Source organism: Haemaphysalis longicornis, unplaced genomic scaffold (genome assembly GCF_048455015.1).
Source record: "Haemaphysalis longicornis isolate Haplotype H1 unplaced genomic scaffold, Haemaphysalis longicornis Haplotype H1 scaffold_8, whole genome shotgun sequence".
NCBI lineage: Eukaryota > Metazoa > Arthropoda > Arachnida > Ixodida > Ixodidae > Haemaphysalis > Haemaphysalis longicornis.
Window position 1 is genome coordinate 153,217,932 of NW_027526445.1, and position 26,470 is coordinate 153,244,401.

The 26,470-nt window shown below is 47.1% G+C and overlaps 2 protein-coding genes across 3 annotated transcripts in view; one reads left to right on the forward strand and one right to left on the reverse strand.

Moving 5' to 3' along the window:
• Positions 1–164: 164 nt before the first annotated feature.
• LOC144150141 (uncharacterized) lies at positions 165–10,214 on the reverse strand. Its single transcript, XM_077681975.1, has 2 exons — positions 9,882–10,214; positions 165–7,413 (listed from the first exon to the last, which is right to left on the reverse strand). The coding sequence occupies exons 1-2, from the start codon at positions 10,068–10,070 to the stop codon at positions 6,487–6,489; spliced, it is 1,116 nt and encodes a 371-aa protein (XP_077538101.1). The 5' UTR covers positions 10,071–10,214; the 3' UTR covers positions 165–6,486.
• Positions 10,215–10,392: 178 nt separating this feature from the next.
• LOC144150140 (tRNA (guanosine(18)-2'-O)-methyltransferase TARBP1) overlaps positions 10,393–26,470 on the forward strand; it is a 78,314-nt gene continuing 62,236 nt past the window's right edge. The window contains exons 1-6 of one of the 2 annotated variants that reach the window (XM_077681973.1): positions 10,393–11,751; positions 16,817–17,023; positions 17,112–17,164; positions 17,604–17,704; positions 19,062–19,197; positions 21,216–21,312. In XM_077681973.1, the coding sequence (XP_077538099.1) occupies positions 10,705–11,751; positions 16,817–17,023; positions 17,112–17,164; positions 17,604–17,704; positions 19,062–19,197; positions 21,216–21,312 (1,641 nt within the window). In that variant the 5' untranslated portion in view covers positions 10,393–10,704. The remainder of the gene's footprint in view (positions 11,752–16,816; positions 17,024–17,111; positions 17,165–17,603; positions 17,705–19,061; positions 19,198–21,215; positions 21,313–26,470) is intronic. The other variant, XM_077681974.1, reaches the window with a different exon arrangement.

Genomic DNA, 26,470 nt, shown 5'->3' on the forward strand with positions numbered 1-26,470 from the left:
TTACTACAACCGGAACTGAAAAACCAGTGCAAAGCAAACTGCACGGAATTTCGCAGTTTTTTTTTTGGCTTCAATCATACCCTCTGTTTGCAACGTGCCTTGAGAAAGCAGCAAGATTGTTTATTACAGCTCGAGGGTATTTCAAAGAAACGGAAAACCCACGCTTTCAGAGCAGTAGTAGGCGGCTTTATTTTTGTAACATAAATATACAACAAAACGTGATTGGGCTGGGGAAACACAGCAGGATCAATAAATGACACGGGTATCCTTTGGCAAAATGCTCGGTGCTAAAATTGTGTATACATATATGTATATCGTATATAATGTATATATATAGAATCTAAATCAATCCGCTATTGTGTATACGAGATATGGTTGGCAGGAATAAGAGGAAAGAGCAAAATGGCTACCATCGGTGGTATTATTTGGCAATAACGCTGCTAGTACAGGGTTGTGAAGAAACATGCGGAACGGTAGTGTGTGACCAGCTGCATATTTCAGTGGTAGCCAAAGAACACACGCGCAAAAGTAAAAGGAAAGTGAACAGTGTTTGGTCATTGTGATAATGTGAAGGTATACGGGAAGTATTTGCGGCATTTGGTTCAAGGAGGAAGGGCAGAGTAAGGTGTGTGATATGCAGAGACGAAGCAGCCCGTTAAGAGAGGGCACTGGCTCTGCTAGTTTGAGGTGCAGTAAACAGATGGCCCCACCAGCCAACTGCAAAACGCAGTGTAATGCCCCGATGCTCGGCTGCTTGGGATATATTTTACAATGCAACCCCTCCCAGCCGAAGCATTGAATGCCACTCGAAACACCCTGTTCTAAATAAAAGTTTGATGGAGTACAGCTACAACACTACAGGGTGGCTTGAAACGCAAGGAATATATTTGTGACATCGAATACAGATAACAACCCAACTCGTGCCGATTTCGCGCCTGTTCTCGGCTCTTGTGGAATTCTGCCACGGCCAAACGGGCCTCTAAGGTAAGAGCCTGGTGCAAAGACCAAAAGCGAATGTCAAAGCAATCAGCGGGTCATAATTTTGATTTGGACCAAGCTGCACCTACGAGTTACAAGTGACTGAACAATTCTGTACTACTTAACCCAAGCAATGATGTGTACAAGCAAAGCACGTACCGCTTTTGGGGTACATGCAACAGGGTTACATAGCAGCTGAAATGTAACTATCAACTGCTTCAAAATGAGTGACAAGTTTATGCAGTAATATCCAGGTATGATACAATGAAAAATGATGCAATGAAAAAACAATGGCCGCTGCAAGGGTTTTCATTCGTGCTCCTATGAGGGAGGCTTATTTTACTTGGCATGTGCTTGCTGTTAGTAACTGTCAATGTAACCAGGAAAAATCTTGCAAGGACACCTAAGCACTCGTGATGTAGCGATTGCAAAAGCATTGGTGTCTAATTTCCAAATGTGTACCCTCATAATTGTCATGATACTTCCGAAAAATCCCTTGCGTCTTTTTCTTCTCTCCATTTCTATGATTGGGCATACATACCCGCGTTAGCATCACCAAGCCAAGAGGACATTTAGCAGGAGCATGTTTTGCTACTGCTAAAATGCCTCATTGCTACTGCTGTGATTGGCATGCCAAGGTTTCTCATGTAGCCACCTGTATACATCTCTTAAGTCATCCATCTTTGGTCAGCTAGAGTCATCGATCTGTCGGGCACGCATGCCAATCTCTCATTCAGAAGGCCTCTGGTTTGAATCCCACCCGACCTCACATTTGCATAATTTTCTCTTCAACTTAATTACTGACCTTTCCCAAGGACTTTGGCGCCAATCCGAGAATTCTCTGACCTGTTTTTTTAATCCTTGAGCCACCGGCTTCTTTGCATGCCCTCTATGCACCGGGGACGCCAGGTTTTCAACGTGTCGAATCAAGCAACGCTTTCGCATTAAAGAAGTCTTACAAAGACATCGAATCGCACAAAATCGTGGCGCGTGTTTTTCGCGAAAGCTGCGTCTAAACACGATGCTGGAAGGTACATACACCACTTGAGAACTGGTTGTAACGGCGTCACTCGGGACCTATTTTCTTATGGATTTCTGCGCAACGAGCATAATGGATGCAACTCAACAGATGCAGTTGACAGACACGTATACTACCGACTGAGAACAGTTCCCCACATTTTGCTCGAACAGAGCTTTTACAACTTGATATTAAGCTCAACTACATCATTAGTAAGCCAACACGTAGGCCCAAATATCTTTTTCTGATGCTGACCATACTACAGCAATCAAAATATGTATGACTCTAGATATGAATAAACTAACAGAAAAAACTGGTACGTCAAAATAATTTTCTTGGTGAAAAGAAGCAGTAGAGAGCATTTGACATGTATGACGCAATGGCAGAGAGCCCACAGGGCATCATATAAGCATTATTAACTTCTGTGCTTACAAGTTAAGCTCCTACCATTCCACTGTGTATGCTAGTTGTCACAGTTGCTAGTTACCTTCGACAAAAAGTTTTTTTCGAGAACAAGCCTCACTCAGTTCTGATATTCCGTGCATTTCACGCGCTGTCTAAAGCAAGCAAGTCTCGTTGGAAAGCACAAAAAATGGCACTGAAGACAACATGGTGCTTAAAAAATGACATGCAAGAATCCACATGTGACTACGCAATAAATACAACTTGCATTACGTGATCAGAGCGCTTTATGAGATACCCACAAGAGAAAGAGAGGAGGAAAGATCTGCCGTAGAGAGCAGCCAATGCCATGCTTGAGTTACAAGTTTGCAGGTTGTTGGTCTGTACTTGCTGAATAACCGATCGTCACCTCTGCAGAGCTTAGCGATGCTTTCGGTGGATAGAGTGCTGCCAGGGAAGATGAGACTGGGATTTCTCCCGTGTCAATACCCTACAAGACCACACCATCCAACGTGTTGCACTCACAGAATGTGTGGAACTTGTATACGTGTTGCTGGCCTAGCCAAGCACAGTCGGCAGGTGTAGTAAGCACACTTTTGGTCATTCCGCTGTCAATCAACCCGTTTCTACACCTGACCATCCCTTGGCGAGATTTGTGTAAATACATTTCAAAATGACTAAGAAGTGGTCTCAAAGCACAACACTTTGAACCTCGACTACTTTTTGGGATTACGTGCGTGTACTCTGACTTTGGGCTGTTAAGTTAGCAGCTGCGTGGTAAAAAAATGGGAAAAAAAAGCAGAGTGCGAAGTTGTCAGCTCTACCTATGACCTGCATAGAAGGAAACACACGCCCGCGTAGTACAGATCGAAAAGCGTGTGTGTGCGAGTGTGGATTACCATTTGCATACGAGATGACACAATTGCATACATGAACGGTACGGAGGACAGAATATGCGAGAATATGCCTAAAATACATGAGGGGTGGATGCGCATATTGCGGCACAGGACTGCACACTCTCGAATGAGCGTGCACGCATCAATACGTCTCAACCGAGAAACATGTATATGCGTAAGTGAGTGACTACTGTCAAGTGATTCCAGTACTCACGAGTGAGCACTCAAAAGTGGCTCCGGTACATGCGAGTGTGTGCTCACAAGTAAACCTAGTGCTAGTGAGTGAGCACTCACCAGTGATTCCAGTAAAGTAAAATCCTCATTCCAAGAGACACTCAAGGAAACCGGGAAACATGTCTCTCATAATGAAGGTGTCCTGTATGCAATGTTGCTAACATGGCGAACATAGGAAAACCGACCAAACTGTTTTCCTTCAAATGTCTTATACAACCGAGTGTCTCTTGTAATGAGGTTTTATTGTACTCGTGAGAGAGTACTCACACAAGTGATTCCATTACTCATAAGTACTCTCAAGTGATACCAGCACTCGTGAGTGAGTACTCAAATGATTCCATACCAATGAGTGACCATGTCCAGTACTAGCCAGTCTGTACACCAGTACATGCGTACTCAAGGGCATGCAAACACTCACCAGCGTGTACATACGAGGGAGTACAAACTCACGAGCGATACGGTACTTGCAGGTTATAAAATACTAACCAGTTTGTACGCACTTATCGTCAGACGCACATTCTTACTCTGTGTCTGTACAGACTGGGCATAATACTCACACAGGTTTGCATACGAACGAGTACCAGTGTCTTTACTGGTAAGTATGTACACCAACCTACGAACGAGTACCAGTGTCTGTACTGGTAAGGGTGTACACCAACCTACAAACGAGTACCAGTGTCTTTACTGGTAAGGGTGTACACCAACCTACAAACGAGTACCAATGCATTTACTGGTAAGTGTGTACACCAACCTATGTATTGCATGGCAACCGGGTCCATTGTGGCATTATTAAACAGCACTGCTGATGAGACGAATACCAGCAAACCCTGGCCGTTACACGCCACCCGCACATGCTTGCCTCGAAAAGAGGCTGGCTGATTATACCGTGTTTTACGGGACGGGCAATGCAACTGTACACGGAGGAACTTTGGACAAAGGTTGCAGGTGAGAGGTTATGTATGAACTGCATAGAAGAAAGAATAGCCAGGATGATGAAAAGGTGTTCACATGTGTATATACGAGTGGTGCTGCTGGTTCTTTTTCCCTACTCTAGCCAGTTCGCCACCTACGGAAGAAAAAGTCCTCACTAAAATTACGGCGAGAGATCAAGTGCAGGTGGTTTGGAATCGACTCCATAAACTACTGAGAGATTTCAAAATGACCAGCTACACATGTACACATTGGGGTTATTCCAAACGGTGACCTATAAACTGTACGAGACAGAAAAAGAAGAAAAACTGTGGCTCTTTGCAAACTGTAGCCCCGTGCTTTTGATGCATGCAAACATTACTTTGCGGAAGTTTAGAAGGCGATGATCGCCTGGAAGTTTTTCTCGTTTTAAAGTCATTGCAATTCGGTGGGTGGTGCAGCCTACAGCTTGATTTGAGATCAACAGTTCACTCCCAGGCTAAAGCACGTTTTTTGGCAGGGCAGATGAACAAAGACGCTTGTGTGGACAATGCCCGGAGCACCCGGCAAGCTGCATTAGATGAACTTCCTTACTGGTTGAAGGTCCTCAGGCTTCTTACGACGGGTTTAGCTAGTTATTTTTCTGCAAAGTGCTTCGATTCAAAATTTATGATAACGTATCGTCCCCGACAGCTGAGATCCTCTATACCACGCCTTACTTCGAACAGTTTAGCAGACACTTCTCTGTGGACGCGCTAGGCTTATCAAAGGCAGTGAAAGAACCCAAACGCCACAAATAGATGAAATTAACTTGAAATCCTCCACTACAAGTGACCCTGTAGCCCACATGCCCTTTCCACATGCAATGTCGAAACACGTTATTCCTTGCGACTTCTCCAAGCCCAAGTTTTCCAATGGCTTCACATCCCAGAATTGGTAAAAAAAAAACACAGTGGTTCCTCAAAGCCCGAGTTTTTGAGACGGGGTTGAATCCAAACTAAGACAGCATAAAGAAGGCACTATGAGCAACTATTAAAAAGTGCACTGGTGTTGCGAAAAAAAAAAATAAAAAAAGAAAAGTCACTGCGTGAAAATCTAGGGAGAGATTCACATAGAGGTGTGTATGTAAGACTGCCTCGGAGGGCCTCAAGTTGATCATGTAAATGTGACAAAGCATGACACGTTGCTTCACGAGTCGTCAGCGTTGCGTACCACTAAACCCGTGTTTGTTGTCTATGCGGTAAAACTGCAAGCGTTAAAAGTACGTCAAGCGCACTGCCTTTTCAATACGCTGTGCAAAACACGATGCCTCTTGAATTCAAAACTCAACTACCCAATTTGGAACTTGACTTGCGCACACCATCTACTGCATGGTTCGGTATCTCAATGCTGCCGCTGTTGCATTCCCTCATGGTTCAGCAGTGTCCTTGAAGCAAGGACGTTGATGTGACCACCCTGTTCCCCTTTACTTTACTGTCTGATTTCAGCATTCCCAAGTTTCTGCCCTTTGAAAACCCATTTTACCCTGAATACTCCAGGTGCCGCTGACAACCACGTGTAAACACTAGTAAAGAATTCTTTGCCTCTCATAGTAACATCTGACCCTCCACTGCTCGTGTAAACAATCACCTAATAATCGACAATTTCAACTTTTTGAAATGCCGCAGCAGTTAACCAGGCTTCCTGATCATGGTATGGAATGAACAGCTGGCATTCTAAAGTGCCACCTTGTTTAGCACGACCTTTCACCCGCTTATAAGCCCTTACAGGCCCTAAAAAACGAACAAAAACACGACCCCTGAACGACCACCCGGTGCAAAAGACAAGATTGCGCTTTCAAAATAGTTCCCAACACAAATAAGCGACACCTTGCGCTGCCATCACCAATACCACATGCAGAAGCTGCAAAGGGACCCCATGACTCAGTTGTGACAGTGCAGCTGTGGCAAGCTTTCAGGACCCGTAACAAAGCAAAAACAAATACCCACGCCGTTAAAAAGAAAAAAAAAAAAAAAAACAAGCAATAACAAGCTCCCCACACCGAGTGCTTCAATAAAACCGCGTTCCCGACTGACTAGTAGTGTACTGGTGACGCTGAACGCTCTGTCCTCCAAACGTGGTGCCGTTTACCTGACGCGAGACAACCGGCTGCCCTGTGACGAGCGAACCCGAGAGCGGGGCTCGGGGAATCACGTTTGTTTGGATGTAGAACTTCTCCTCGCCTGCCGCGCTCCCCTTGTTGCTGCTGCCACCGCCACTGGTTGTGTGTTCCAACTGCCTCTGGAATGCCTGCTGCGAAATATGTGTGTAGCCTTGCTGGGATGAGGCTGACGTGGACACCACGACGCCACCGTGCTGCTTCAAAGCCAGCTCTGTTGGTGCAGTTGAGTGCGCGGTGGCAAACTGCGGCGCGTACGCAGCGGTGCTGTAGATGGCCGACGTGTCGCTACCGCTCGACACGATGTGATGATGGCCCGTCGAGTAGTAGACCGGCGTCGACTGAGTCCCTGATGTGACCACGGTCTGGTACGGGACGAGCTTCGGTCCATACGCGGTCACTTGCGCTTTGTAGGTGAACTGCGGAGCGGTCTGGTAACTGGACTGAGCCGAATGCGATGACAGCGGCGGTGACGACGGAGACAGCGGCCGCTTCAGGGAGTTTGCGTGTGTCCTGATGGTGTTGTTGTTGGGCTGCGGACTCGACACCTTGTACAGGATGGGTGCCCGGCCGAGGCTTTGGATGTAGAGCGGCTGGGCTTGGCTCGCGCCGCCCAGGATGCCCAGTGCTTGGTGGGAGGCGTAGGCTTGGTTTGCGGCTGCGGTTGCGGCTGCAACGTGAGCCGCGGCCACCTCGTTGGCTTCCTTGTCGAGTGCGCGCCGGCGAGTGTCGTCTTCGTGGAGTACCTTTTTGAGCTGCATGAAGAGCTGGTGTTTTTCGTCTTTCAGCTCCTTGAGCTTCTTTTCGGACTGAGTAACCTGTTGGAAACATGGTGGGAGAAGCACTATGAGTAACGCTGGCCCTCACCATTCGCTCGTGTTAATTTGTTTTCCAATTATGAGCTAACGAGTTTTCATTTTCGAGGAAGTGCTATAAAAAGACTGAATAGTGCTCGAAAAAATGCTACCTCATCTGAAAATTTAGAACAGCCAATGTGATTAGGTAGTTGAGAGAAGAAGGAAATGGTGGCAAATTTGCACTTTACAGTGGATGAAAGTGAAACATTATGTCTACGATGGTTAATTCAACAATAGTGACTACATTCAAAATGTATAAGTCAGGCTATGATGCCCTATTTCTTAACCACCCTGTCAATGTACATCAAGCAGACCAAGCAATTGCATTTAATGCGAACATTAATGCCACGCAAGCACACATGGTCGCGGGTTCGATTCCCAGCCGTGGCGGCTGCTTTTCTGATGGAGGCGAAAAGCAAAAACGCCAGTGTGTACGAGGTTTCGGCGCACGATAAAGAACCCCAGGTGGTCAAAATTAATCCAGAGCCCTCCACAACGGCGCGCCTCATCGCCTGCGTTGCGTCGGCGCGTTAAACCCCACAATCAATCAATCAATCATCAATCAATCAATCAAGCACACATACATTACTATCAACATTGATTGGGCAGTTAATAATCCAGTCCAGTGCACAAGATGGCAAATGTGCATGAATACACTTAGAGGGACCCTGCAACACTTACCATCGACAACTCGGAATGTTTTTTTGGGTAAAGTCTATTGTCGCAGCAATCTCCTCCCGCAAGAATTATGAAAATCCGTTCACTACCACTGAAACTACGCAATGAGAAATCACGCCTAATTGTTCCCTCTCAACTCGACCGCAGACAACGCGACGAAAGCTGCGCGCTCTCTTTGGCGGCCTTCGATTATTACAGGCCGGAAAGTTTCCTCCTCTTCTCTGCAACGTGGAGGGGTGTATTTCCGGACTGGGGCGACAAAAAAGCAGGCATGGCTGCCTGCTCACAAGTGCGTGCTCAGGCTAGTAGGGAGTTTTTTGAAGCAATAAATGCTCGTTATGTGGTCCGGTTGAAAGGGAAGTATTGAGTTCATCACTCAAACTCCGCGCGCACTCCAAACACAAAAGAAACGCCAAAACTTTGTCTACAGGTTCAGGCATAGAAGAGGTTGGTACACAGCACCGACAACGGCAGATCGTCACGGGAAATGCGAGAAAAAAGCCGCAAAATCGACCAGCGACCGCCAATTGGATAGCCATGGCCTCAATGACGTAGTTTAGGCCATGCCAGGGGCGCATAATGAAGAGAACTGAAGAGAGCATCTTTCACAGCGATTTGTGCTCACCGCTTCACGTGCATGTGCAATAATTGGCTCAGGTATTCCTGGCAGCGTAATCTAAACGTCGAGCAGGTTTACTTGCGCTGCTCAAAGAGTGTTGCAGGGTCCCTTTGAGCTTAAACTCCTATCGGTGTTTAATGTGTTAAAAATACACCTGGGCTATCTACGAGGTGCGGTGTAGTGGAGAGCTAAGGATTAATTTAGTGCTGTGCCTAAAGGATTTGTCAGACGTACCCTGATCCCAGTGGCTAAAAGTATGTTGTAGGTACGTTTAGCCCATTATGGGTACATCGGATACACCAGGATCCCAGAGGCTAAAGGTACTTTGGACATACTCGGATCACAAAGGACGTCGGACGTACCCAGAACTGGGAGCCTAAAATAAAAGAACATCGGACGTGGCCAGTACGCGGTCCATTGGATGTACCCACTAGCACATTCTGAGTAGTCCAGCAGTGCTCGACGCTTACCATCGCTTCAAAACTCGCGGCGAAAACAATTTGTCGAATTCTATCCGGGCGTTTTATTTCTATTTTTACTGCCTCTACCATAAAAGCGGCTGGCGCGGCAGGGAGTCGAACCGACAACCTCGTGCTACATAGCGCAGCCTGCACGTAGCTGTTGCTTGAATTTCAAGAGCGGTGCAAATTTTGATTAGAAGAATACTACGACTGCGTGTTCCAAACTGCGTTCCACTCGTTTGAAAACCGCAAACGATCGCCAAACATCGCTACCATTATATTCGAAGTAGTATTTTCTAAATTGCTTCTCTACTGACATTCCATTCAGGGCGCGTGCTCCTGCGCACGCTCTGAATAAAACACGCTTTTCCTTTTTTTTTTCTTTTTTTTAAAGTAACCACGGCCGACGACCAAAAGCTCCTTCAAAATGCGACATTCACAGCTTTAGACAGCACATCGCATCGAGAACGATCATAAGCTTGCAGCACCCGAAGATCGCAGAATCACTCATGTCGATTGACGCTCAACCTAGGAACACGTCCGATGCGATCGCTAGCGCAGCACAAATCAATGCGAAGGCGAAGGGAAGAGGGGAGGTGGCGGTTTCGATAACGCCCGGCTCCGCACGATAGCGCAAAAATAAGAATCAACAGATTTATCGGAACAGGTACCTGGTCCTTGATTTCTTCGAGGGTCATGGCATCCTGCTTTCGCTTGAGTTCCTGCTCGCGACGGAGCCTCTCGATCGCTTCGTCAGCTTCTTGTTCTTGCTTCTTGCGCTCCCGTTCGCGCATGATGTGGTTCTTGAGAGCCGCCCACATTTGTAGGCTCATCTTGGGCCGTTCTATTAGAGCCGGCATCTTCGAAAGCTGGGCTTGTTGCTGTTTTGTTACTTGCGCGCAAGAGAGAGAGCTAAGCTAAAGGATAGTTTACATAAGCGGTGAGGAGAGAACTTTCGTTCTCCGTCGCCATTACAGAGCAGCCATGATGTAAACACGAAACGTAAACGTAAACAACGCTTCGTATTTTGTTGTTGTTGTTTTTGTGTTTCCAGCCACCCGAAAAAAAGAGAGAAAAATAACCCTCGTGTTATAGAACCTTGACTACACGTACTTCGAATACTAATCTGACTGATATTACATATAAAACTTGGTTAACGTTATTCCCAAACAGAACAAAAAGTAGGCAAAAAAATGCTTATGTGCGCGGATGATGATGAATATTCTTTATGATTGTTTCGCTTGAGTGCGGTTTGGTACACGTGCTTCAAGGCTGGCGTCACTTTGACGCGTCGCTGACGCGATTTTGGTGTGGTTTGGTGTCAGCCGGTATGTTTTTTTGGCAGATAAGTAACACAAGTGTATGCAAATCAGCGCGGCGCAGTGTTGTGCGCGACTTATTTGGCGTAAACGTGAACATGCGCTGTCAACGACATGGTGAGTCCGACCTGTGAACCCTGGATAGCGTCGGCTCCGTCGACTTCGACGTCCCGACATGGAGTTTGAAGACTTCGAGGTTATTACTGGGTGCTGTAGCGGCGATGCCGACAAAGTTACCAAGCTGTTGTCCGGGCTCAGTTGTAGCTGGCGAACCCCGAATGCGTCGTGTGGTGACAAGAATCTTGAAGGGCTTTTACCTCAATTGCCTGTAATTAGAGCCACGCGGCTCGCTCTTCAAGATGCCTGCCGTCGCGAGTGTGGCAACTTGTCTAACAGCCACGGACACTACGCCAATAGCTTGCGCGAACTCATACGGGTTGTCGCCCCAGCAGTTGTTTCTCCCCTGAACAAGCCGCACAACTCGAACGCTGTGTGCCCGCATCTTCTAGCAAGTCTGGCGAACTTAGTCCCCCTCCTCTTGGATTCCTCCCGCAAGCTTGCAGAGATGGAATTTAAAGCTGCGTACGATGTCTTGTACCAGTCTGTGACGGCGTACTTCCGTCTAGCGGTCAACGAACACGTTGACCCCTCGAAGCAGCTCGTGAACCACTGCTTCGAATGCTGTCGGGCGTTAGTGCGAACCAGCAATGGGACGTCACTTGGGGACTGGTCTCAACTAATGCTAGAGGCCCTCAAGGTTGGGAAGTCGGAAGTAATATCGCACGTTATCGCCGTTTACATACCGGAGCTTGCAGCTCTGCATAAGGATGAGTTTCAGTCCTTTCTACACAGCGTTGTGGAGACTGTGCGTTCGTATTTCGATTTGAACGACGCTGGGTACTTGGGCGAAAAGCGTCCTGGTGCGTTCTCCGTCCTGTGCGGGGTAGCCCAGTATCTGAGACAGACTGTCATGGTCCAAGAAGAGAGTGCTGAAATCTGTGACGACTTCTTTTGGCTAATCGTTCAGCATGGTCTGGTCCACGCGGACTCTTTGGCTCGCAAGAGGTCCATGTACGTCATGAAACACGTCTTGGATGCTTGCTGTGACGAGAAGATCACGCTCTCCGGTCGCATCTTCTCCTGGAACCCAAACGACGCTGACAAAGTGATGGCCACCTGGCAAGAGATCTTCTTGGTTTTGGAAGTGCTTGAAGAAAAGCAGGTTTGTATTGTGTTGGGCTTGATCTTGTTAAGAGCTGGAGGGCCGTAAGTTTGCGGCAAAGGCCTTTGGGATTGATTGAATTACAATACCTTGTTTGTATGTTTGTTATGGATTAATGTAGTTGGGGGAGAGGTCATGGCAAGCATTTCGTTACATCCAATGAAACCCAAAATAAAAATTAAAGTTACTTCTGCTGGAGACAAAAGTCGAACATTGATGTTACGTTCGATGTAACTTTACCCAAAACCTTCGAGTTACGTCCGACGTAACCTGAAATAAAATTGAAGGGAAGTCTTATGTAATCAGCAGCAAAAAATTAGAGTCACGTCCGATAGAACCTGAAATGGAAATTAAAGTTATATTCGATGTAAGGTCAAGTAAAAAGGTACGGCTGACGGAACCAAATTGCAGTGACTTCCTATCTAATCTATGCAACCTTATTGCAAAAGTCCACTTTACGATACGTGACGTCAATTTAAGGACAACACATGTTGCTGCATTACGGCCAGCCCGGTGCAGCACCGGTAAACTATAGTTGTAACTGCACCCTGGCATGTTCTTCCTCCTTGGTCAAGCAGTCTGGAACACGTTACTCGCTCAGACTACTATAGGGACCGGGCGGCCGTTGTATGCCACCACTGTTGCTTCAGCGAGCAGCGTCGCCCGTGGTGAACCGCTCGTCAGTGGAATGCCGGTGGCGGTCAGTGCAGCGTCGTTGTGTATGGTTTTGTGTCGTTCTGCTGCGGTACGCGGCTTGCAAAGTGTAGATAACCACAAGGACTTTTTTTCAGATTGGTAAGTCTTGAGCGTGAAGGTGACCCCTATGAGACATGCCACGTGTGTGATTTACGCACATGCTCAGTAATTACAAATAGCAGACGATGCTCAATGCGCCAAGCTGGAAGTCAAGCTGAAAGTGCAAGTCCGTTCCATTGTGCAAATGTTTAATGCCTGCATACAGTTTGGTGTATCGCGGAACATATTGCAGCTAAATGCTCCCACAAAGCCGGTGTGAGCTGCCGATCGAGGAATGCTGCGGCGCCGGCCTTTGGCAGTTGATGACGAAATGGCGTCGTGCACAAGCGAAAGACTTAGTTGGGGGGTGCCTTTTAAGATTTACCTCAAAACAGAAATTGCGATGGACGATGCTTCCGTAACTTCATTAACTACGGTAGAAACATGTTTTCCATAGAAATACACTTACTACAGTAATCGGGAATCGTTTGCTGAATAAATACTTCATGGTAGTGGAACGTTATTGCTTGTCTTTGAAAAGCATTGGCTTACAAGTATTGTAATGGTTGCTGGCTAGTTGGTTAATGGTTTCTCAAAAAAATATTTCCTGTGTGGCTGAAGGACGAGAGACAGGAGGGTGCCGAGGACCTGTACTCAGTTTCACAACTGAATGCCGCGGTTATTTTACAAGCTGCCACCTATGCTTGAAAAATTATGCACTCTTCCATCTAATGACGATGATGGTTTATTGCAAAGCTTTCTCGTGTGGGTTTCCTTGGTTGCCTTCTGGATTTAAACTTTGACTTGGTGAGCTTTGAATTTGACCCGCACGCACTCATTTTTGTCTTTTGATCGCAGCGTCTTTGTCTTTGACCATTTCCCATTCGATTTCGCACGAAGAAAGCGTCGTGTCCACCCATTGTCGTCGTTAAACGGAGGAGTGCACGATCTTTTTGTTTAATTTTGTACTTCAATGCACTCCTCTCCAAATCCAAACTGCCTCCAGCATGTCGGAAATGCGTCTCTGCTTGAGCACTCGGGCTGATGCACATCTATTTGAGGCAACTAGTCGCGTGTTTTTGGTTTTTTCACATGGCATTCCACCATTTTTTACATACTCAGTAATCGATACTCGAGCATTAAAAAACACAGGCTTATGTTGACACGGCCATGTTTTTTAACTATATCGGTGCCAGCCTTTATTCCACGCAGGTGGTAAAATGGGAAGAGGAGGAGGGGGGTGGTTTGTAGCTTGGGCTGTTGGGTGGTTGAATAACTTTGGCTCTTGATTAATAAAATGACCACTACAAACACGGGAGTTCCACTTTGGCTTTCAGGCTCCCATGCTGTCACAGTGTCGTTAACCAAAACCGAAGGCGCAAAGCTCACGGTTACAGAAAGAAAGTGTAAACTACCGCAACATTTCTACGGCTACACGGTAATCCATCTCGTACGCAAGTGCCTTTCTCTTCAAAGCACACGTATCGAGGTATCCTAGCGCTAAGGCTGGCGTGGAAACCGCACTCATGGAAACCAGTGAATATAATTATAAAATATATAAAGTGGTAGAAATGAATGCTAATATAAATAGTTTTATTCCTTCTCAGATCGCGCGGAGCCATGCGCAGAGTGCTGCAAAAAGCGCGTGTCAATGTTGCTCATTCCCAAACTTAGAAGCGGGAAATAAATTTACGTAGCTGTTACTGCATTTAGGAAGAAATGAATACTAATAATAGTAGTTTTATCCATACTCAGAATGGGTGGAGCCAAGTGTAGATCGCCGCAAAAAGCGCTCCTGTCATTGTACCCCAAACCCAACTTTAGAAGCATCCTACAAGTTTGCGTAGCCGTTGTTGCATCTAAGAACCCACACATCTGTCTAGACTTTGTTTCACCGCAGCTATCCGCTCACAGCACCACCAAAACATTCAAAGCGCCGAAGCAAACACAGCAAAAACAACAGGAGGCAGCGTAGTCCAATGCACCGGCTCATTCCACTGACGAGGGGAGTGCCGAGTGGTGGCGCCACCCGTCAGGCGAAATTTCTTTAAAACCAAATACTGTTGAAATCTTGTTATACAAATGCACATGCACTTCTTCCCATATGTTACAATCAAAAGAAAAAGAAAAAAACTGGAATTAACCGAACAGAACATCTTGCCGCCTGCGCTATGCCCGTTTGTAGCGTAGCTCATGCTGAGAAAGATGAAATTTTCATTTTTAGTTATTTCAAACGTGACTCTAATGTTTTAGTGTGGATTACGTCGGATGTAACTCGAAGCTTTTGGGCAAAGTTACATCAGACATAATTAATTCTTTGCTCTGTGTTACGTTGGACGTCACTCAAGTCAAGACATTGGGTTAAAGTTCTGTTGGATGTAACTTTAATTTTACTTACGGATTCTGTTGGGCGTACCTCTAGACATTGCAGTCGTATAAACTGTGTTGTTATAGGCGGTGTATTAAGTACAGAGGAGACAATGGGCCATACATGATGGGGTGCTGGGAGCATGGGCCCCACAAATGCTACCACATTTAAAACAGTCAGGTCCCACATGACTCGGTTGTAACTGAAGCTGGCATTAAACCGTTTGCTTTTGGTTGAATAGTGAAATTGCTGCTGCACATTAGCGAACATGTTCTTGAATTACTAGCCAGTTCAAATTGCCATCCTCTTACAAGCCCTGGTATACCTAACCTTCCGTACATTTTAATCCTTGATTCAGCTTTAGTGAATTCGATAAAATGAAAAGTTTTGTTATGCACTTTTGGGTTACTAAGCTTGAAGTTACTGCTCGAATCGCTCTGTGAATTAGGGTGTCCAAGCTTAGTCCTGCAACCATCCCATTTACCCTTAATTAAACTGCTACTAAAAATGCCCAAAAAGATTTTGAGCACTTCAGGGCTTCTTGTTAGTTGTAAATGCGAAAGCACTAATGTGCCATAGAAAGCCACTCAGTGCTGTTCGAGTTTTGCACTGCGAGTAATGTTTTGTGATTAAAAGTTAGTGCCGGTTATTTTTTAGAGTTCTTGCGTTAGTACATTGGCTGTAGACCAGAATCATTTAGACTATATCGCTGAGAATTCTAATGCTGTGCAGAATGCTGTGAACCTGCTGCGGTGGCTCAGTGGCTAAGGCATTGTGCTGCTGAGCACGAGGATGTGGGTTCAATTCCCAGCCGCGGCGGGCGCTTTTCTGATGGAGGCGAAAAGCAAAAACGGCCGTGTGTTCGAGATTTCGGCGCACGTTAAAGATACCCAGGTGGTCGAAATTAATCCGGAGCCCTCCACTACGGTGTGCCTCATCGCCTGCGTTGCGTTGGCGCGTTGATCCTACAATCAGTCAATCAGCTGTGTAGAAGCACTTGGCTTTTGCTGGTGACTGTTGTGCCGCTGAGCGAGGCCAGCGCCACCCATGCTTGACAGCATGTCACTGCCACCGGGGCACTCTTTACTTTCTTTGACATGCCAGATTGTTGCCTACCAGTGTGGTCTTTTTGTTGTGTTTCATTAATGCGAAGATGGAATGCTTTACAGTATCAGGGCCTCAGGAGCTGTTTCGCTGCTTCTGTTTTTCCTGCATAGTATGACTAAAAAGACCGCGATGTACGAAGTGTGACGCCTAAAATGTGCGTAATTACGCCGCAAGCGACCAGCAAAAATCGACGATTTTGAAAACAAAACTGGGTAAAACACGGCCATTACGGGCAGGCGGAAGTGACGTACCAGCCGTTGGCGCGAGCGGCCAGACGGCTGGCCCGACGGCGCGAGCATATCTTGCTCCGTGGGCACGAGCTGTGCGGGCCTGCCGACGCGGCCGGTTCGGCCAGCCAGGAGGAGAGTGTGAGTGCGCGCGTGCGAGGGTGTGCGAGGCGCGCGGAAAAGCGAGCGCTTGTCCCGCAAGCACGACACTATCCATGCGCTCCGACAGCAGCACACCGCGTAGGCATGATGTCGCGACGACACTCGAAAAGGTGAGAATCGTACGGTTAACGAAGCCTCTTAGGAGCCATGAAAGCCAAGCGTAGCGGCGCGAAATGCGAGTTTCCTGGATTCTCCCGCTGCGAGGCAGGCCAATCGGCCTCGACGGCTGGCATGTCACTTCCGCTAAATGGCTGTTTGCGCGACACGCCGGCAGGTGCTTTGTCATCTGCAAGGGCGTTATTTTGAGTGCCTGAAACTAAATAACCACGCATTGCACAGAGCTACCGGTCGCGTCGCAGTAGTTCTCATGGTACCTACTACACATTTCGAAGGCATTTAGCCAGGGTGAAATTTGAGTGCAGTTGGCCTTTAATGCCTTCAAGCGACAAAACGATCTCTCTTCCAGCCTCACATCGTCAAGCCCGTGCTGGCCAAGTTCACGTCGTTCCTGGAGCGCTACGAGCAGTCGCCGGACGTCCACGTCTCCTGGGTGCTTGTGGTGCTCCACCGCATGCTCACCCATGAGAGCAGGACCGTGGTGAAGTGGGCCATCGCCAAGTTTACAGGCTCGCCACTTCTGGTCAAGCTCATGTTTGACCAGGACATGGAGAAGGTGAGGGGGAATTCGTCCTGGAAGGGCCTTCAGGTCGCACACTTTGACCTGTCGTTGTGGTGCTGCCATGGTCTTCTTTTCGTTTCAGTTTATCTTGGGCCCCCTGATGGATTCGTTGAACGACTGTGCTATCTTTGCCAGGTGCGCCAACACGTGCTTTTGTACCTTTTTTTGCCTTCTGTCTCCCTCTGCCTCTGATGCCTCTAAGGCAGAGTATTTGTGACTCAGTTTTCAGCCGACGGAGTGCATACGCGTTTTTGTTAAATTCTGTTGTCCTTGCACTGCCTGTTTAGGGATATTGTCTGCGATAGTATCGAGGGTGACATTTTGCTGATTATGGGCACGGGTACTTTATTATAACTACATGTAAATCACCGAAGCAGTGCTCACTGGATGCAAGTTGAAACTAACGGAAACCAATGCCTTCCCTAGAGTAGCCCATTTCTGTCAATGAAATTAAGCTGATAAAAAGGAACCCTTGGAAAGTTGCGTTAAATTGTGGTCATGTTGCTGTTGTATTTTCACAGTAGTTAGAGCTATCGTGTCATCCCTGGTGCTTTGTTCCCATCTTCATGTAAAGGGATGACTCCGATCCACTGGGTTCTCCAGCCCGCGTGTCAAAAAGCCTGGAAGCCTTTTTCAAGCTCTGTTATGACATTCTGTCTGCCACAGACAAGTTTGGTGAGTAACCTGGCCGTCTTATACCACAAAAATGTGCGGGCCCAGATATGAAGACGCACATATTATTATATACATCGAGTCGCACGTACAAACATGTGAGTGGTTGTACGGTGGCTGTATATCAGGGGACTTGTGAATTATCATGTCGTCACACCTGATCGTTCCTTAACTTTAAATTATTCTTTGATAATACACGACAGTATTGCCACATATTATTGAAAATTTGCTTTTTGAGTTTTTTTCTAATGATCGTGTACTGCTTTTTAGGCCATTTGTTTGCATGTTCATTATAGGTTTATTACGAGCATGGAGAAAATTTCAGCCCCTGAGAAAGGGGCTAATAATGTAGGCCCTTGTGGTGATATAACTCAGGTTTCATTAGATGTCTAATCAGCTAAAAAAAAAAAAAAACTACTAAGAAATGAAAATTTCGCACCAACAAGATTCCGTGACGTCACAGAGAAAGTGCCAAAAAGGGGTTGGAAAGTTTCCGCTGCTCGCTCTCTTTTTTTTAACACCTCGGTTGTTTTTTCGAAGTGAGCAATAATATGTGTGTCACTGTTATCAGGTTGAAGCAGTCCCTTTAGTGAACTTGTATTTGTCTTCATTACCCCTTTAAGGGGGGACACTGGTTTTGAGGACATTTTTGTTATTTTTTAACCTATGTGCTTGAGATTTACACATTCAATGTATTTCAACATCCTGAGCACAATTATGCAGTCAGTTTTCGTCTATGGGGTGTAAGTTTAGAGTTGTGCAACATGTTATGTCACTCCGTTTCTGGTAATTTTTTCATTATGTACCTATGAAATACTCAAATAGCTTTTATCCCTTTGTGCTCTAGAAGGACCAGGGAGTGCAACTATACCACTGCAGTATTTTTAGCATGGTTTCTGCAAACGCTGTAAAATTCGTAAATGTCAGGTCATCAATTACCAATGTTTTCGTAAAATTAACTGCATAAAATCTTGTGCCAGCAAAAAGAAATTCTGTAGTTTTGTGGTTTTATTGCACTGTTCAGTTCATAAGCTTTCGAATGCAGCAAAAATGATAAAAATCGAACTAGTACATCCCGAGATATTGTACCCAACAGCTGACCATGTGGGAAAAAAATTGGTTTTGAGAAAACAGGGCACGAAGTTTGCAAACATAGGCAAAAATGGTCATTTAGGCGACTTCAAAGGGCGACAGCTTTGTGAATACTTATGATACAGCTATGATATTTTGCAGGTACATTCTTTGGGACCTGTAGACTGCAAATAAAATTAATACAGAAAATTGATTTTTTGGCAAATTTTTGGTCCTCAAGACCAGTGTCCCCCCTTAAGCACGCAGTGCGCTCTCCTTCGCACCCCAGGTTCCTTTCTGGAGAAGCTCCTGGCGGCACTATCCAAGCGTTCCTGGAACGGCGTTTCCCTCATGTACATCAGCTACGCCCTCCTTGGCCTCGGAAAAGTGCCTGTGCTGGGGGACTCGGCTCTGGGCCACGTTGGGTGGGTCCACTTCTTTCCCTTAAAGGAGCACTGACACCAATTTTCGGCGTTAATATTATTGCACAGTTCGCTTCCTTCACTCAACAGAATACCCTGGCTGAAATATGAGCGGCCTGCGACGCGAAGAACATAGTTCAATTGGATCGCATTTATCGCGCCGACGGAGCAGCGCGCGGAGCGGCACTCAGCAAATGGACATCAGCGTGACATCACTCCAGGAGAGGAAAAAGAAGTGACGCGCAGCGCTCGCCAAAAACTCGTTACGTCACTTCACGCGCGCGGCCCCACGAGCGGCGAGCGGGCGCAACACCCTCTCAAGCGGGTGCCTGTGACGTCCGCACAAAGCGGTGAGGTCAAACCGGGAGGCTGTCATATGCGGCGTTCGGGATGAAAGCGCGGGAATTTGAAACAAACGATTTTCAGGCCTTTCAATGTAATTAACTATCGCGCGCTGAAGTATTTGAAGTGCTGTTTCAGGTTCGCCAGACCATTAAGCATCGATAAAAGCAATAAAAGTGTAACATAAAATTTTCGTGTCAGTGCTCCTTTAAAGGAGTACTGACACGAAATTTTCGTGTTACGCTTTTTTTCGCTCCTACCCGTGCCTACCAGCCCACTAATCACAGAACGACACATTAGACGGTCGAGCACAGCGTAAACATTCTTTTACGGCGTCGCTTATTCATGTCAGTTTCGGTTACGACAAACGAACGCCGAGCGGCCGCCATGACAGGAGGTAGCACCTGACGTCGCCATTCTTGCCGTCCCGCTGCTGCTCTGGACGCGAGCGCACGCGCGTGCCCAGACCGGCTGAGGTCTTCACCGTCCCCACGCGCCCGGGCAGCATGACGTCAGTCCCAAAACCATAACGTGTACACACGCCAGAGCAGCGCGCGCCAATAACAGCCAGTGTGTAAGCTTCGTCACGGAAGCCCTGACGTCGGCAGTTTGGGGCAAGTAGCAGATGATGTCATGTCGGCCCGCTCTGGGCTTTCGCGTGCGGGCGAAGATTAAAATGGATTTAAAATATATTACGCCGAACGGCTGCTGTTGAAACTTGCTGGGAGATATCTCCCGATAAAAAGGAAGCATTTTACATAGTTGTCTAAGCTTTGAAGTTTTGTGTCAGTACTCCTTTTCAGGCTACAGTTGAGCTCAGGTGGTGTTGGGAGCCACTCAACCTTCGGAAAGATGTTGGTTGCACTTTGAATAGCGCCTCCCAAACCATCTGCTACAAGGAACATAAGCTTAGGTTAGGTTCTCACTTTTCATGGCGACAGGCTCTGGTAGTTTGTAGCGGTACCATTTCTTTCTTGCGGTGTGCTCACCATTGGTATTGTGGTGCATGTGCCACCAGAAGTAGCGTGAGAGAGGTGGTACCATACCAACTACAGTACCAACTAAAGGCAGGCAATTTTGAGGTGGTATGCTGACAGAAGGCTATGCAGGTGCAAGGAAGTTGGCAAAGGCCGCCTGATGTTACATTGGACAGTTTTCCAAGGGTGAAAAAACGGACACAAAGCTGCCACCGAGTTACTACAACAAATTGTTGTAGGTTTATAACTTTTAGTGTCAACAAATACAAACTATGTACAGACTAGGAACTCTAGCCCTACTCTTACTAACTGCAGCAGCTGTTGAGTAAATTTCATTCCGTGAAAGCATCAAAACGGCCCCAAATTTGCAGGTTTTGTCATGTAGTAGCATTCCTTGTAGGAGTCTTGATTTTTGCCAGACATATGTAGCACATAAATAAGGGGAGTAACTTAAACAAAACAAAAAAAAACAATGTTGGGATTTTTGAGACCTGACATTTCTAGAGTTGACAAGAAGTTTTCAGATAAAAAGATTTCCCTTTATTGATATTCACATTTAGATTCAGTGGTCACTGTGATCCTTCAAACTTGGCTTTTAGCCACCCTTGTTTCAGATGAGATGTTGGAGCTGTGCTTTCCTTTCACGGTCTAGCTAAAGAAAGAATGACATTTCCATTTCGGTATGTTTTACTTGCCTTTCAGAGCGGTGATTGTCGACATACAGCGTTTCCAAGAGCCTGTACTGCGAGCGGCGGCACAGTGCTACTTACTGGTTGTCTGTCTTCAGCTTCTCGACTCGGTAAGCATAGTGATATGTATAACAAACTTTTAACGAGCCCTCTGGTATTCAGTGCTACCGGTTGGAAGCTTCTGAAAGCGCAGAGTATGCAAATGGCTTCTTGTTCACAGATGTGACATTTCGTGGTTAGGTTTGAAACCTGCTAAGGCCTGGGATATTTCTCTGGGGAATTTTGTGAAATGGGGAAGGGGCAATTCAAAACGCTTCAGTGTTCAGCTCGACCAAGTCTTTCATAAAGTGTACTATGCTACAGGACTTAGCACTTCTTTTCGACCAATCGGGCTTGTTGTCACCTTTGCAAGTTCGAGCTCAGCTAATATTTCAACAGCTATGGTGGCCAAGTTAAGACTGCCTAATGACGTCAAGAAAAAGTGTAAGTAATGGGCTGTCTTCGCTATTGAAATGACACGGCCTAATTTATCATGTCCAAAGTACAGTTGAACCCCTTTATAAGAGACACTCATTGGGGAGCAGTTTTTGTCTCATCGGAGAGGTCTCTTTTAGCAGGGTACTGTGTTTTCACTTACTGATCAGGCCCTAGTTCAGTGTAGGTACCGTATGACTACAATAAGCACAAAGGAAGGCTACAGCATGTTGCAAACGGTCTATTATAATTTATGTTTTGCCACCACAATGTACAAAGTGGTTCTGAATCTTCCTTTGCTTTATGGCTGTGCGTACAATGTTTTGCCGCAAGTTCTTCAAGCTTTCTTTTCTTTCATTGTCTCCAGAAGAGGCACTGCAGATGCTGAGTTCACAAGCCTGAGGTATAGCCAGAGCACACATATTCTTCCGCTGTGCACTATGGCTATTCAACAGGCCTGTGGACTCAACATCTGCAATGCGTCTTGATTCGGAGCTAAGCGATCGGGAGAGCCCATCTTACGTCTCCAGCATTCTTGGCTTGCGTAGACGCCCGCATGCGTAGTTGCGCTCGTAGGCTTTAACCACTCTGTACGTTGCATTTCTATTGCCAGGGCTTCTCATCGTCGTCTCGTAGCTGAATGAACCACTCGGCAGTTGCTGAAGTTATAATAAATAGCAACTGCGGGCGTCTGTCATCTCCTTTGATACCACAACAGACGCAACTGCAGTTAGTGACTGGCGGCACCACGTCTGAAATTAAAATGTCTCTTACAAGCGAGCTTGTTGACCAAAATTCAAGGATAACTTGTCCTTTACAACCAACTATCTTCTATTTTAAAAGAAGTCAAATTAACAGGAAAGGTAGGGCGGCCAATCATGGGGGTCAGTAGTGTCTCTTATATCCGGTTGTCTGTTACAACCCATGTTTCTTATTACGGGGTTCAACTGTAATCACGACGTGACAGAAGTTCATTTATACCCCGCTGCCATTTCTTACGGGGTTGCGGGGTGTACTTCCACAGCACGCGCCCGGCTAACCACGAACACATACCACGCCGGTAACGGGCAACTGACCCCAAGGCTTTATTCACCTTTGAATATATACACATGGGCGACCGTGGAAGTGGTGCCCTCTCTCGATTGGTAGCACACACACCAATGGTCGCCGTGGTGCCATCTGTCTCTATGAGCACACACTACATACGGAACACCCGGGTTTTTGCACAATCCAGCGTTTGTGCGCAGTGTCGTGATATCCAGCAGCTGTACCCCTTAGGGATGATGTGAAACCTTTATGCTGCGAAATGTCACACCTCCTGGTCAACAGGGGGGCAAAATAGACTACCGTATTTTCTCGCATATAACCCGCACCAAAAATTGAAAAAAAATCGTCCGAAAAGTGGGGGTGCGGGTTATCTGCGAATATTCTGGAAGCAGAGGTCGGCTTCACGGCAATGCACGGCCTGCCATACAGTCCGCATCTCCATCGTCATCATCAGGTGCAAAGCCAATAAGAAGCCAACACCGGCCATAGACAGATCCGCTACATAGCGTGTTTATTCGGACTTTTCACATGCTTTGTTTGGTTTGGCCAACAGCGTCTCTTGCGGTGATTTGCGTGCGCTTTGTAGCGAAGTTGTTGGGCCCCCAACTCAGGTGTGGCCAGTTAGCACCGTTGGTCAGCCGTGTCTGGTGAGGCACCATGAGTGGGTCTCGGCGTCAATCTTTCACCGCGAAAGAGAAGCTGAAGATCATAGCTGCTGCGGAGGAAATCGGTAACAGAGCTGCTGCGAGAAAGCACGACGTCGACGAGTCCTGCATTCGCGACTGGCGGAAAAAAAGGCCTCTCTCGAAAGTGCACACAAGGAGAAGCGAGCATTTCGCGGCCCGAAGACTGACGCGTACCCCCTTCTTGAGACGCAGCTTGTCAAATTCATTGAGGAGCGGAGGAGTCGTGGACACGCTGTGTCCACGGGGATGGCACAGATGGAAGCTCTGAGGTTGGCCCGGGAGATGAACATCCCACGCGAGTTTCGTGCGAGCCGTGGATGGCTCCAGCGATTCATGGCCAGGCACGGATTTTCGATGCGGCGGCGAACGACCATGTGCCAGCGGCTTCCCAACGCCTACGAGGAGAAGCTGTTGAACTATCAACGTTACGTCATCGGGCTCAGGAAGGAGCACAACTACTTGCTCTCCCAGGTGGGAAATGCCGACCAAACGCCCGTGTACTTCGAGATGCCCATGGACACCACTTTGCAGAAAAAGGGCTCGAAATCTGTGAGCGTGATGACGGGCGGAAACACCAAGCTGCGCTGCACCGTAATGTTGTGCGCTTTGGCGGACGGCACCAAACTGCGCCCGTATGTAATCTTCAAGCGCAAAACGCTACCCAGTACCCCACTGCCACCAGGGATTGTTGTGCGGGCCGAAGATAACGCTTGGATGAATAGTGACCTCGTCGGTGACTGGCTTCGCACGATCTGGGAGAGAAGGCCAGGAGCCATGTTGGCACGGCGGTCGATGCTGGTGCTGGACTCGTTCCGAGGCCACTGCACTGACGCAGTGAAAGCGCGCCTCGCCGACAACCGCACGGACCTCGTGATCATACCCGGTGGCATGACTTCCAAGCTCCAGCCAATGGACGTGTGCCTAACTAAGCCGTTCAAGGTGCACGTCAAGCGGCTGTATGCCGAATGGATGGCCGACGGCCTTTACGCCCTCACACCGACGGGACGCGTGCGGAGGCCAGACATTGCGCTGCTGTGCCAGTGGATCGTGGATGCGTGGGGGGCGATTCCGGCCGACATGGTGCGCAAAAGCTTCAAGAAGTGCGCCATCAGCAATTCTTTAGATAGCACCGAAGACGACTGCGTCTTTGAGAGCGGCGACCAGTGTTGCCATCTTTTTTTGAAGCGTGCCGCTAAGTTAAGGTAAAGAAGTCGCTAAATAGTCGCTAAATTTTACAAAAAAGTCGCTGAAATAATCGCTAAATTTCGAAAGCCTAATAAACCAATTTAAATAGGTTTTTCCAGTTAAACTTAACTGAAATAGTTCAAGAAGTTGAATGTACAGTGAAAACAAATTTATTTGCTTCTTTGAGCTGCAAAGGTAAGAACAACAAAAAATTACGCCCACCTCCCCTCGCGGGAACCCTGGTGTGATGCGACGCTGAGGGGGGTTCAAGCGCAAGCGGAGAGCAACCGTCGACCGAAAGGCCGCCGGAGAGCGGCACACCGGTTATATGCGCAGCGCGCCCGAAGGAGAGGAGACCGCGGAGAGAGAGGGTATTGCACATGCGCAGCATAGGGTGCCTGGATGTTCCTCCTCGCCGCCCCTCCGTGACGGGTGGAGACAACTGCGTCGTCTGCTACGGAAGCCGCCATGTTGAACCCCGCCGCTGGGGCAGCGCGCTGCAAGCACGGGGATGTCCTATCGGATTCTTATATGCACACGCATTCCGTGGCCACAAACCGCTTCCAGAGGGAAGGAGAACTTATTTGTGGGCTTGTTTGTACGTCTTAACAGTGAAAACACTGCGCTAGCTAAGTCGACAAGATGAAATAGCGGGAGAAACACGGCACACAGAGGCGCATCCGCGCCTACCGCCTATACGTGCGTCTCCTACTTTTTTGTTTTGTAAACTTAAGTCAGCGCAATGTCTCTACACTTTTAAATGTAACACGCATAATAATGCATCACAGGCTCGCTTCTTGATCGTTAGTTTTGGTGTTAAATCTCATCTGCGAAAAAGTTGCGTCTTATATAAGTGCGTTCGACCGGCAATGTATTGTGAAAAGACTTCGCGGGAGAGGTATATGTTACATGAATTGCCCGGTTCTTCCACTAAGTCTGTCTGATTTCGCAGTTAACTGATATTAATCATGAGCCTTCTTTGCCGAAAATCATAGCCGCAAAAAGCATACCTTGTATATGCAAGATAATGCGCAAATGGCGAAGCGAGGGCACTCAGTTGTTGTAGTAGTGTATGTAGTTGTTTCTCCAAGGGGAAAAGAAAAGCTAAAAGTGAATTAACGAAATAGCAGAGGCTTATCTAAAGCACCGCAGTTAACACATAAAGAAAAAATCTGCCAAGAAGCCCCAAATGTATAGCGCTTTGTAACTGAAGAAAAATGCCTAATCGGCGAAGCCATTTAATAGGTACAGGAAATAGTGGCGCAGCATGCAGATGTTAATTTTGGGTGAGGCGGTGGACCTTAGAGCTGTGAACAGGCCGAAATTTCTAGGCCCGGCCCGACGCGCCCCGATAGAGACACGGCCCGGGCCCGGCCCGGGCCCGAGAAATTCATAAAAATTGAGCCCGGCCTGAGCCCGACGAATATTTAAAATCTGAGCGCGAGCCCGGCCCGAGCCCGCCAGAGTGTTGTTAAATATCATCCCTAGTCCGACAGGATATTAACATGAACTTGAAGATGTTTGTTGTTAACCTAAAAAGCGTAAGCACAAAGCGAATACGACTGTCTAAGATTTAAATTTCCTTTAAACTTGGACCGAACTTTGTACAACTTATCCTCACTTAGAAGCTTTTTTTTTCGGTAGCCGTGTCACTTCATTTGCCAGCCTTCGAAATCAAGGCACACCTGAGGATACCTTAAATGGTTCCGAGTAAGGTGATTTTTTTTATTATTGCAATTCTTCAACAGATATTGCACCTTGCGTTCTTCCATTCCTTGCTGAAATTTTTGTCTTTCCCTCTAGTTACATTGGCAGCATGATTTTATCTGCGCTTCAGTTCTTTCTTGCCTTTAGTCATGGCTCTAAAGAAATTCTT